The sequence below is a fragment of the Urocampus carinirostris genome, chromosome 2 (genome assembly GCF_059441175.1).
Source record: "Urocampus carinirostris isolate Australia breed hairy pipefish chromosome 2, RoL_Ucar_1.0, whole genome shotgun sequence".
NCBI classification, from domain to species: Eukaryota; Metazoa; Chordata; class Actinopteri; order Syngnathiformes; family Syngnathidae; genus Urocampus; species Urocampus carinirostris.
Genome location: NC_142350.1, coordinates 54,640,659 through 54,653,815, shown reverse-complemented (window position 1 = coordinate 54,653,815; position 13,157 = coordinate 54,640,659). Strand labels below are relative to the sequence as shown.

Sequence of the window (13,157 nt, the reverse complement as noted above, 5' to 3'; positions counted from 1 at the left end):
TAATACTTTGCAAGAGCAGGGTTTTTTAACGATGAGTCGTGTTATTGTGTTTCAAGTTGTGAAAAATGGGGCAGGCAACTTTATGGCTGGGTCCGGTAACTTTTCAGAGTCCGGTTACTTTTTGTCATGAGTTTCAGAAACTGCTTGAACATAGTCTATCTTGCTGTGTTTAAATAGGTGCTGGGTTGTGTTTGTAACGTTAATTATCGCTTAATAAGTGGAATTGCAATCATTCACAAGGGGATCAATTGTCTGCAAATACTTAATGAAGTGTACATTTTCTTAAGTGTCGTAAATGATTGTATGCCTGTGAATGCACCGCAATGACAACGATGTGCACGGGCGGTTTGGCCTCACAACCAAGCATGTTGCCTAACAACGGAATGATGTTGTGATGTAGCCCTACCTTGAAATGCACAATGCAGGATGGTGTGTGCGTATTTGTGATTTTTCTTCCCCCTTCCCCCATAAGATTCATCTACTGTCCATGTGCATCGTGCTGTCTTTTCAGGATGTCTCTGCTCTCTTAAATATGTCTCTTCTTCCCCACCCCATCACTTGCTATTTTTCTATCCTTCAATCTTACATTCCCTCCTTGTCCTTGTTTGTGTCCTATCACCCCCTCCCGCAGGTATTTAACCCCTCCCGACAAAACAGACTATAACGATGTTACTAAATGGGTTGAGGATGTGAATAAAAACACACGAGGACGTTTTTTTAGGTATTCTCTCGGATCGTGCCCTGCTTGTCTCCGACGCACCCTCCTCCTTCCTGTCACTTTAATTTCATCAAGCTAATTGAAATGAATACCAAAAAAGATATAGTTCCAGGAAGGGGTTTCTGCTAAGCCAAAAACAGAAATACTAAGATTTCTTTTCTGGATTTTGTCGCTTCACTTTTATGTTCACCCCAAATATAAAATGTGTATTATGAGCCCTTTTTCTTTTCATGTTGTCTTGTGTCTGCATGTTTTATGTAATCGGCGTGTCTCAGTTTGCCACTTTCGACCAACAGCAGGTCGCCACTCTGAACACTGTGCCCACCACCACTTTGTTTCTATTATAACAGGGGAGATATCAGGAAGGGGTCGAACTTAGCCCCAGCCATTTTCAAGGGACAGTGTGTAGACATATTTTGCCACATGGAACTAATAACACACACTAGAATAGCTCTCCGTGCATGCCTTACACCAAATACTACAATCGCAAAATTGATCTCCTCTGGGTAATGCAATGGTTCTCAAATAGTGGGGCTAGCGCATTTGACTTCAGCCAACTTTTCTTTTTTTTTTAAACCTTCCCAGAATAAAGTGCAATTGCACCCGCGCTGCACTAGGGCTCAGTTGCGTTCTCAGTGTTTTGTTTACGTTTAGCCTCCACATAGTGCATTAAACACAGAGCATAAGCATTGAATGAATGAATGAAAACTATTCGAACATCAAAATAAAAAAACAGAACAAAAACAATAACTCAACAACAAAATAACGTTACATAATATGTTTGAAAAGGGGTAGTAAGAAGCAAATGCTTATATTACCTACCCCTTCATCTTCCCCACCAAATATACCAATGATATGACAACAAATGTAATGATATTAATAATAACAGTTTTATATAAGAATAGCAATAGCACAAAGTTAACTAGACACACTATTCCCAATCTCCCGCACCACTCATACCCCACCCTCCTCCACCAGGAATGTTCCTTTGTATCTAAACCTGAACAAGTGAATAGTTGGACACTGTTTGATCTCGCCTTGCAATCCGTTCCAAAGCTTGACTCCACACACAGACACACACGTACTTTTCCTGGTGGTTCTCACCTTTGGAATTATGAATTCACTACAGCCCCGTAAGTTATAATTTCCCTCTTTCCGAATGAATAATTTACGGATGTTTTCTGGCACTGTTTTTGCTGACCTTAAATAGCAGTTGTGCAGTGAAACATTTTACTACATCATCTAATTTTAATAATTTGGACTGCAGGGATAAAATATTAGTATGATCTCGATATCCCACCCTGTGTATGGTTCTAATTAAACGTTTTTGGAGGATAAAAAGGGGCTGTAGTGAACTTTTGTAATTATTGTCCGAGACTTCTGCACAGTATGTTAAGTATGGAAGAACAAGAGAACAATATAATAAATACAATGCATTATAGTTTAAAAGGAATTTGGCTTTATTAATTATTGAAATGCTTTTATATACCTTAGTTTGTATGTGTCTGATGTGTGTTTTCCAACTTAATGTATTGTCTATTATGACCCCTAAAAACTTAATTTCTGATACAATGACTATTGCAGCACCATCCATTTTTATTTCTAGATCCTGATTTGCCTCGCGATTACCAAAGAATATTACTTTGGTTTTATTTAAATTTAAAGATAATTTCATTATATCCATCCATACTTTTAGGTTACTTAGTTTACGATTAATACAGGTTACCAAATCAATATAGTTAGCATTGATTGATCATTGATTATGAAGTGTAGACACAAAGTGGAGTAGACCCTCAAGTGACCCAAGAAAAAATATTTAACATGGATGCGGTGACAGGTGAAGAGAGACTGGGTAAAGAGACGAAACAAACAAAAGTCTTCTCCCGGAAGCAAAGACAAGCAAGTTTTTCGAAGCGTCTGCAGCACTTCACTGCAGCCACAAAGGGAGACGAGCACAGACCTGTGTGCTTGCTTTGTTCAAAATGTTGGCAGCGGACAGCACAAGGCCAAATACGCTAATAAGATACTTGAGGTTTTTGTTCAGCAAAAATATGCCAAAAAGGCATAGATTGGGCATTAACGGAGGTACTGTGTTACCACCGATATCGAGCAATCGTTAAACTGTCCCTACCAACATTATGTAATCAGTTAAAAAAATATATAAATCAATCTTGCGGGGGCACGAGAAGATTTCTTACTCCGAGGGAGGGCGTGACAAAGAAGCACTGGACCGTGATTCATTCGAAATGATTCATCACAATTAGATATTATTGCTAGACTTAAAATAAAATTTGTGTGGTAAACCCTTACAAACTATAAACAAACATCCAAAATTGTCCTAGATTTTAGCAAGCACATACATACCAACAGTACCGCTTTACACATTAGACTACCTCTTACCTCCCCTTAAAAACTCCTACTGATTTGAAAGGAAATGTACGGCTTCTTTTAAAGTTAAACAAAAACAACAAATTCTGGACTCGAAACTACTTTTTTAGTTTTACCCTGTCTTATTTTGAAGGGAGACTAAGTCTGCTGAATAAACCGCTCCCACGCTGGCATTCAAATTTGATTTTGATACAAGTTTGCCACACTTACACAAGCACATGTTTGTTTTTCTAATACTCCAGAGACAGAAGTGCAGTAATAAAAAGTCAAGTAGTAAAAAGAAACGCGATAAAATCTACCATTTTTTAATGTCATAATATTAAAAATTACAATTATTGTTCTTTGCAAAACGTGAATACATTATCTTTTGTGGCAAAACATTCAAACTGGTGAAATACACAGTAAAAATTTTACCTTAAAACAAAGTTCAAATATTATGGGCAAATAATAAAAATGATGCTTTTTACATGATTTTTTTGTGGTTATGGCAAAAAAATAGCTCACCGTAATTATTTTTTTATGTTACTGTTCAGTGCATTATTTTTAATTTTTTTACTATTACTTTACGAGATATTTCATTCAATCGTGCAAAAGCCAAGTTAAAAAAATTATCAATTAGAAATTAAGGAAAAAAATTAAATGTAAAGGGACAGTATGTGTTATTCAGCACCATGTAGTAGTAAAAAAAACTTTATCTAAAAAAAAAAACAATATTGATTTTGATAATAAGCAAAAATAGACAAACTATACATAAAAATACTAGTAGGTCGAAAAATTTAAATTTTTTTGAAACATGAGTCTAATCAAGAGAGAGCTGACATGATTGTCTGACGTCTTGCTGCCATGAGTACCCCGAAAAAATGAAAAAAAATCATAAAAAAAAAATGGCACGTCTTGGTCACTTTGAGTCCCCAAAATTGATATTCTTTCCTGTGCTTTTCAGCTCTAGTTTTCAGTAGCATTGCACCACACAGAGACTTCTAGTGGACATAGAATACAAACCGTCCCTTTAGAAATCATGAATTAAAATCGTGAAAATAGAATATTGCCCTTCATTTCCTCCCCTGTGTGGCCAAATATAGCTAAAGTCCTCCTCCTCATCTTTCTCCTCCAGTATGGCGTAGTGATGCCCGGCACATGTTCATTGTGGCTCCTTGAGCTGTCAATCAGACTCGGGTCTGCTCCTGCTCTTTTCCAAGCATTGCTCCGACGTGCTCGGTCCTCACATTCATGGCTCCTCGCGTTCAATCCTAAAAAATGGCGAATGTGACGTGAGGAAACACGAACACGTCCGCATTGCTGGGAACCGGCTCGCTCTCGACTTCGCTAAGGTTGCCCGGATAAGCTGATGCAGCGTTTAGGGGGCAACCTTTTATGGTTTTGATTTATTCTGAATGTCGATCCGTGTGTTTATAAATCGAAACTGATGTCAAGTCTTTTACTCTTTTTGCCGCAGGACCCTTTCCCCCGCAAAGTCTCCCACTTCTTCGACAGGATCCATCGCATCGAGCAGAAGATACCCTTACCCCATGCCCCCTCTGCCCGACGACCAGAGGAAAGCAAACAGGCAGAGTGCAAGGGTCAGTTGCTGTGTTTTATTGCAGTTTTATTTCAGTCATTCATATCCCTTTATTTGTTTACTGGTAACTAATCCACTTTAAGATTATTCATATAAATGGAGGGTGGATCCCTTAACAAATAGGGTCGTAGGGGCACCATTTCCTGTGGTGTGTCTTGGGCAAGTACAGCCTAGTGGCGCCCATCCCTCTCCAGGCCAACATATGGCTCCACCAGTGTTAGGATAACACAGTTATAGAATAGAATAGAATTTACTTTTATTGTCATTCTTTGTAACAATGCACACAGAACGAAATGTCGATACAGTTGACCCGTACAGTTAAACTGTAGCGAGCCGATGCAGCCGCAGCCAAACAGGGCGCCGCCATTTTAGACCCAACTGCTGTGTTGGGAGTCATTAGGTGACCAAACCCCCCAATTCCAACCCTAAATGCCGAGCACCAAGCAGGGAGGCAATGAGTACCAATGTTGTAAGTCTTAGGTATGACTCGGCCGAGGCTTGAACCAGTGACCTCCCAGTCTCGGAGCGGGCGCCCTACGCCGTTACTTAACAGTGTTTTTTTTTTTCAGTATTTCAGCAGACAGACTGGACTGCATCCGCACAGCGCTCGAGTACAATAAATATGAAAAATATACTAGAAATTGCTGACATACAAATTTACTGCCAACAACTGGTTTTTGGGTAACATTAGTGCTCTGTGAGGGCAGCACGGCGGGGCAGTGGTTAGCACGTGTGCAGCACAGTTCTGAGGTCATGGGTTCGAATCCAGCTACCAGCCTTTCTGTTTGGAGTTTGCATGTTCTCCCAGTGGGTTTCCTCCAGGCATTCCGGTTTCCTCCCACATTCCAAAAACATGCATGTCAGGTTAATTGGCCGGTCCAAATTGTCCCTAGGTGTGAATGTGTGCCCTGCGACTGGCCAGTTCAGGGTGTCCCCTGCCCACTGTCCGAAAATAGCTGGGATGGGCTAGAGCACCCCCGCGACCCTACTGAGGATAAGCGGTGCAGATAATGGATGGATGGATAGTGCTCTGTGAGGAACAATTTCTGATCTTGTCTTCTTCTCTTTACAGCTGTGGGAAACATCAATATAAAAGCAGAGGAGATCATACCCTGAGGCGAAAAACAAACACGCCCACAACAACAAAACAAAACGGACAAACGTTAACCGGGTTGAGCGAGCAACTCCTCATCCTTACAATTGCCGGTTGGACGACGGGCGACCCCCAGAACCAGAGTCCAGAACCACTCCTCACATCCCACCACTCTTTCAAAAATAATTAAAACCTAAAACTTCGAGCCATCCTTATCAAGCCCCTCAGTGTGGTCCACTGGGCGTAACGGAGCATTTGTGGGTACGAGCACTGAATGCATGCTGCAGCTCCGAAGGACCCTTTTGGACACAAAGCATGCGTGCAAGGGGGGCTACACAGAATCACAACGACTCTATCACTGACAAGATTTCGTCATCGCTCATATAAATGTAAGATGAACGCACATTCCTATTCCTCGTGTACATATGTAAAGAAAACTGCACATTTTTGGACGACCTTAGTGTCCACTCACAAGAGAATGTACAAAGACACTTGATTCACATGAAGGGAAATATTTTGAACAGGAGTTCCCAAACATTTGGCTCCTCGGTAGATCTTTAGTGTACCTTTAACTCATCGTGTTACATTCTTTCTTAAATCCACCTTCTAATTGATGTTTAGAGCTGACGAGATGAACACTGGTGAAGGTTTAAAGCGGGGTTGATAAGTTGAAACGAAACTCATTGCTGATTCCCTCCAAGGACCAGAATGATGAGTTTATTAAACCCTAGTAGACACTCGAAATAACTTGCAAGGAGAACAGTGAGAGAAACATTCAGTTAAAAAAATCCGAGCCATTCTAAAGGCTCTACCTTGAGCCTAGGTCGAAAAAGGCAAATCCACCCTAAAGGATGTGGAAATCAAAGAACAGCAACATAATTAGCTGATAGCAACAATGATGTCATTGTCAAAAAAACAGTGTGCAACAATAGTCCAAATTACGAACTGGCTTCCTATCAATTTTCTTTGCAGATCTCTTGATAATTTAAGGATAAACGCATTCATTTTTAACTGTTATACTTTATGACAAATCTGTGGAGCTACTGTAATGGTTATGTAATTTTTTTTTGCATTTTTCATCATCATACACTTAATTTGTATCCCAAAACAAGCAACCTATACTCAAATCCATATCTCCACCAAAAGCATTGAGATTACTTTACCTAAGGTTTGCTATAGTACCGATAGTGACCTGTGAGAGGCAGCAAATACATAAATAATGAAAAGGCCCACAGAAGAAGAAATAAAAGTTATTGTTGTGTTTCCGGCACGTTTATAAATGATCAATGCAATTTGGCATATTCTTTTAATGATAATTAGCTAATTCGACAGCAAGCTTGCAAAGCGGTCTATGGTTTTAATCACACCCAAAATTAAAGGGACAGTGTGTTGGTATATACATATACTGTAGTTTTCGGACCACAAGGTGCACCGGCCTTTAAAGGGCACCTACAAAAGTAAATATTTTTATGAAAATATAAGACACACCAGATTATAAGGACCACGTGAAAAAAAGTCTTCCATAAATCAAGAAATAGCATGAAATTTAAATTGTTGTAAGAAATAGGATTGCATTGGGAAAAATGTCAAATAAGGAATATAACTTATTTCATAGAACATAAACTAATACTATGAAACCACTGAAATTAATTACTTAACTTATTAATGGTTACTTTATGTAAACACATTTCATTGTAAATATTTATTTAAAAAAAAAATTCTGATGTATAAGGTACACTGGATTATAAAGCGTACTCCTGAGTTTCTGGCTAATTTTCTTTTTTTTTGGTGCGGCTTCTAGTCTGAAAATTACGGTATATTGCATACATGTACATGTTATATTTCATTTCATATTTACTTATAAAATCATTTCATCAAATACAAATTAATAGGACCCTGTTTTCAAAGGGACACTGTGTAATGTTTGATCACTAAATGCCAATGTATTGTGTCGTTCAATCAAAAGCAAGTACTAAAAAGCACAAGGAAGAATAAAAACTACGGAGACAAAGTGACCAAAAAGCACCATTTTTCTTATTTATTTTCTTGTTTTTTTTTTTTATTTGAGGGGGTACCCGTAGCAGCAAGATAGTGGACAGTTATGTCTGCCTCTAAGTGAGGATCACGTTACGTGAAAAAAGCGGAATATCCTCGACTACGAGTATTTTAAAAATCCACGTTGGTATGAGAGTTAATGTATTTATGCCCAATATTGAAATCAATTTTGTTTTTATAACAAATAAAATTTTGGATTTTTACCCATGGACGGTGCCACAACCAGAACGGAATCAGGACCCAGATGCGTAACGTTAACCACAAGTTTATTGAGAGAAAGTGGAGGGGCAGCGGAAAGGTGCTCTCTGGACGCGGAAAGCAAGCCGCTCACAGAATCGTGTTCCGAATGTGGAAGTGGATCTTCCGGAGTGTGAAATCGTAGTGTCATAGACGGAAAAACAGGTCGATAGCCGGGACAGGGGAGCAAAAACGTGGTCAGGATCAAAAATGGGTCGTAAGCCGGGACGGGAGAGCAAACGTGGTTGGGGTCGAAAAACAGGTCATAGCCGGGGACAAATGGGGAAATCAGGAACGGACGGGTGGAAAAAAACGGGTGCGAAACCGGGACTGACCGGAGTCAGAGCTTGCCTTGTAGAAACAGAGGTTCGCTGACGGACTGACAACAGGCGAGAGAAAGGACACAGCTTAAGTAGGACGGGGAACCAATTAGGAAGCCCGCAGCGGCTGGTGCCAAACGAGCGGGCTCAGGTGAAACTAATCAGTCATCATGACAGGAAGATGCCAAATGATACACACTGTCCCTTTACATAAACAAGCATTTGAAGCACACCCCTCTTCACCATCTTTACTATCCTTTTGATAAAAATCGTGTTGCAAATTTGTCAGTATTTGTGTACCCCGCCTTTGTCATAAGACCAGATGTGTGAATTTGTACTGTATTGGTTAAATTCAAGTACTTGGGGGTCACTCCAATTTCTGGGGAAACCCCCAAAATGCAGCCCACAATGGTTACAAATTAAGGGTCACCAACTACATTTTAGTTACTGATAAGCGAGAAGGGATACCCGTTTGATATAAAAAAGCAACTTGTGTTATTACTACGTTATAGTGGTTGACTATGTTCTTATTTGCCCCCATTATTTTGATTACCATGTTGTAATTACTACTAAAGTTAAAAAAGGCTCAGTCAACCACTAAAACATGCTAGTTAGAACTAAATTGTCCTAAAAAGAACCCTCACTGGTGAGCTTTTTTCAGAGTCTACAGACTACTCAGTTGATCTTTGAGGGCTACCTGTGGCTCATGAGCACCACATAGATGATCCCTGTTATAAAAATAATTATAAAACTTGGGGATTTTTGAGAACTGCATGGTGGCTTGATCATGACTGTGTGGTAAAGAGCTTTCCAGAATCAAGGTGAAAAAATGTATCCAGCCGTGTGATCACAAGCATGTCCGAGGAACACCTTTGCCCCATTTTTAGGATCCCCGAAAGGTCGAGAACGGGTTTGGTTTGCCGTCTCAGGGGGGGAGAACTGAATGAACGTAAATTTACTTTGTACAGTTTGTTGTGTCATTTTGTTCACACATTCGTGATTCATGTAAGAACTAGCCTTTAGTGTTGTAATGAAGGGGACCCTACTAGATTCATGTTATTTTTGATGAATTATTCAATGCCGGGCTAAAAAATAGATACCACAAGTTCCAGACAACATAGTGCACCTGATTAAAAGCTGCATGTGCAGATTTAAGCAACTCTTATTTTTTGGTACAAATTACACCGGATTTTAAGCTGCAGGCTTAAACCATGAAAACAAACTGATTCACGTCCATAAATTACATTGTAATGAAATCAGCGGGGTAATGTCTAGTAAAGAAAAGTAACACATTGTGCTGCGATTAAGACATTCGTTTGCTGACTTTGTCTGCAGCTGTCAATTTCAATCAACTAGCGCAGAAATCGATATTGATTAAATTAGCATTAATGGTTACACGGGAGTGCAACAAAATCATTTAACATAAAAGCTTGGAAGCCTTCTAATAAGTAGTGCCAACCGATTTAGTATTTTAGTGTGGCCGCATTATCGGGTATATTTTTCCTATCGAGTTGAAAACTGTGATGTCATATTAGGTTGTGATCGGTTCGACAAGTGTCAGCTCAATAAGTATTGTGTACCCTTCCTTTGTTAGTAACTAGTCAAGTCATATAACTAGTGTTGACACGTTTAATGATTTTTTTTAACAATGTTTTTGTCGCACTTCTGCATATATATTAAAGCCATATTGACTGCTGCGCTAGTTGATTGTCCGTAGCTGTCCACGGATAAGTGTCTTAATTACAGCACAATGAGTTACTTTTCTTTGCTAGACATTTCCCTGCTGATCCTATCAAGATCCCGATCTTACTCCATAGGGAGAGTGGAAATCTCATTCATCAATTCATGCGCAACACTAATTAGATGATGAGGCATTTGGCTACTAGAGGGAATCATAGTTACTCCCGTTGTTTACGGGCGTTTCATTGTATTTCTTCACTTTGACATTCAGGGCACTTGGCAGAAATTGCGATTTGATTCCCCTGTTGTGCACCGGTTCTACCTGCAAGGGATGCGTCGTGCCGCTGGATTTAACGTGTAGGGGAAGAAAAGTAGTGTCTTTTAGTCTGGAATTTACAGTACAGTATTAAGTCATTGATGGCTTCAGACGTCAAAGATCCAATTTTAGACTGACAGTGAATACATTGATTTCTTTTGTAGACTTGTGTATTGCGTACAGCAGCGGTTGCTCACTGAAGTGCTTCTTTGTGTTTATGTGTTGAATACATTTTGATTTAGTGCTTGATGTTGATCACGAATGAGATTCACCTTCAGAGCTTGTCATCCACCTCACAGCCTTTCAATGTTAATGCCGATGCATTCCGAACGATGTTTTGTCTTAACGTCACGGACTCAAATCCACGGGACGGACACAAGCAGGACTTTCCGTCCATTGAATGTATTCCTGGAGGACTCACAGCATCAACGCGTCCCATCTTTGCATTTTTGAAGAAGACATTAAGCCCACTCGCTCTGCCTGGAAGGACATTCATCTCTTATTGTGTGTTCTTTTTGCCCGTGTGCTGTACAGACTGATGCAAAAATCAACCCCTATTTTTTCCTTCTAATTCTGTATTGTAATATTAAATGAGAAATAAAATCTTTCATTGGCATGCTTGTTTACGGTTTGATTAAACCAACTTTGAAACATTCAATATGGACATGACGTAGAGGCAGGGAACTTATGCAAACCATATATGGTTCTTTTCACGAGTACATATAGACAAAAACTGTACCCAATTGCTGTTACTTGAGAGTAATATGACCCAAATAGAAGTAAAAAGTAGACATCCAAATAATTAAATGAATAAAAGTACAATAGTACTTGGTGAAAAAAACTACTCAGGTACTGAGTAACTGTAGCAACATCGTATTTACTGATTTCAACAACGATTCATCAGATCATCAACGTTGTTCCAATCAACAATAAAGTACATTTAATTTAAAAATAGAATAAAATAGTGAAGTTAAATTAAAATACATTACTAAAAAATTCAATAATGAATCAGCGTGTTAACTGTTGCCTGTGTTGGACCAAAGGTGAGATTTTGGCATTTTTCATAGGAGTATCACTTGAAGATGAGGACTTGGCCTTTCTGCGGGACTCCTGTCCGTGTACTCTGATTGGGTGAACCCTCTGTGGATTCAAATAATAATAATAATACACACATATGTGTGCGTATGTGTGAAACTTCAGCTATATACATTGCGCATACAGTCCAGTAAAATAACTTCCCAATCTTGCTCACAAGTGCCACCTGGTGGTTGTTTGGGTCACCGGTCAAATCTAAATAAGAGAAACGTGACTCATGCGTGAAGGCCTCAAGATAATTTTGCGTGCTTCTGAAGTTGAATGCAATCACGTGCCAAGAGAGCATCCAGTTCTGAAATAATAAATGCGCCTTAGCAGAGACAGAGACACAGTTACCACGAGGGGATCTAAGTAACGGGTTCAATGTAGCCTAATGTAGCGGAGTAACAGTACACAGGGATGTGATTTGACCAAAGTGAAATTATCTGAAAATTAGCCGGGGGTCTGGGGACCACGGGCACCCAGCTAGGTCCAGGGCAGTGCCCTGGTGGGGGGACAAGTGGGGCGAAGCCCCCCGGAGCTCATGGGTTTTCCGTGTTTTTAAGTACTTTCAATGCACTCAGATGACAAAGAAATAGACAAAACAACAGCATAAATTTTCAATGTATATTGAACTATCCCATATAAAATTACAGTTTAAGTCAACTCAAAATCAGTCACATTAAAAAACATTGGACTGCCTTTGCTTTTAAAAACTATCACTGAGAATATCATCATATCTAACTAATGTGATTACTAAGTTAACACATAAATTATGTTGAAGAGTTCAAATTTCATGAAGAAATAATTGTATCATGACCAAATGAAAAGTAACTCATATTAGAACATACCACAAATGTCTTTGTTATAGCAGAAAATGTTATCTATAAATGAAAATACAATAATTATAGGCCCTACAGTAAAGTGTTGGTGTAATGTACACATGAAAATATATTATTGTAATTGTTAAATATTTATGGCCATTTTTATTACGTTATAATATTTTCGAAAAAAAGGGGAAAACTGTCAAATAAATTTGAAAAGTTTACCACCTACCTCAAAATTCACGACTCTATCAGCAACTGGTACAGGTTGTTGGGGTGGATCACGTCTCTCTATTACCGCTTCCGATTGTGATGTCAATAAGGGATGGAGGCCGTAAAGTTTTGGAGTTTTCGTTTGGGCACCGAAACTTCCGGCGATGGAATCATTTGTTGTTCTTGACTGGAGTTCTTTCACGTGTTTTTTGCTCTTTGCGTGACTTTCAAGAGCTTTGAAACCTCTCCCACCATAGACAATGGTATCATGGCATCAAATGCAAAGCGCTTTCCCGGCACGATCGATCTTCCGAATAAAGTCACTGAACAAATTCGTCTCAGTCTTCTTTCCAACATTTGTAGATAATTCCTTCTCTAACCAGTCCCATCGAAACTTGTTTTTTACGATCTTATCAATTTCTTTAACTCGCGGAGCATCTTTGCGTTCGATCACGGACATCTTTCTTTAAACACCCGGCAAAAACGTGTGAGAAATGAACAATGGCATACTCCTATGCCTTTATAACAAGCGCGTTTATTGGTCAACACGGAGACTTCAACCGATCGCAAGTACGTTTCATTTCAGTTACGGAAACACTAAAATGGAATGCTGTAGAGACGAAATCGGATTTTTTACCACTTAAAAAATCGGAAATTTTA

The 13,157-nt window shown here is 39.3% G+C and overlaps 1 protein-coding gene across 2 annotated transcripts in view; it reads left to right on the top strand.

Moving 5' to 3' along the window:
• The window catches only part of adam22 (ADAM metallopeptidase domain 22), an 89,657-nt gene extending 78,655 nt beyond the window's left edge, over nt 1-11,002 (top strand). For both annotated transcript variants that reach the window (XM_088327156.1, XM_088327157.1), the window contains 2 exons: nt 4,563-4,686; nt 5,758-11,002. In XM_088327156.1, the coding sequence (XP_088183282.1) occupies nt 4,563-4,686; nt 5,758-5,778 (145 nt within the window). In that variant the 3' untranslated portion in view covers nt 5,779-11,002. The remainder of the gene's footprint in view (nt 1-4,562; nt 4,687-5,757) is intronic.
• The last annotated feature ends 2,155 nt before the right edge of the window (nt 11,003-13,157 follow it).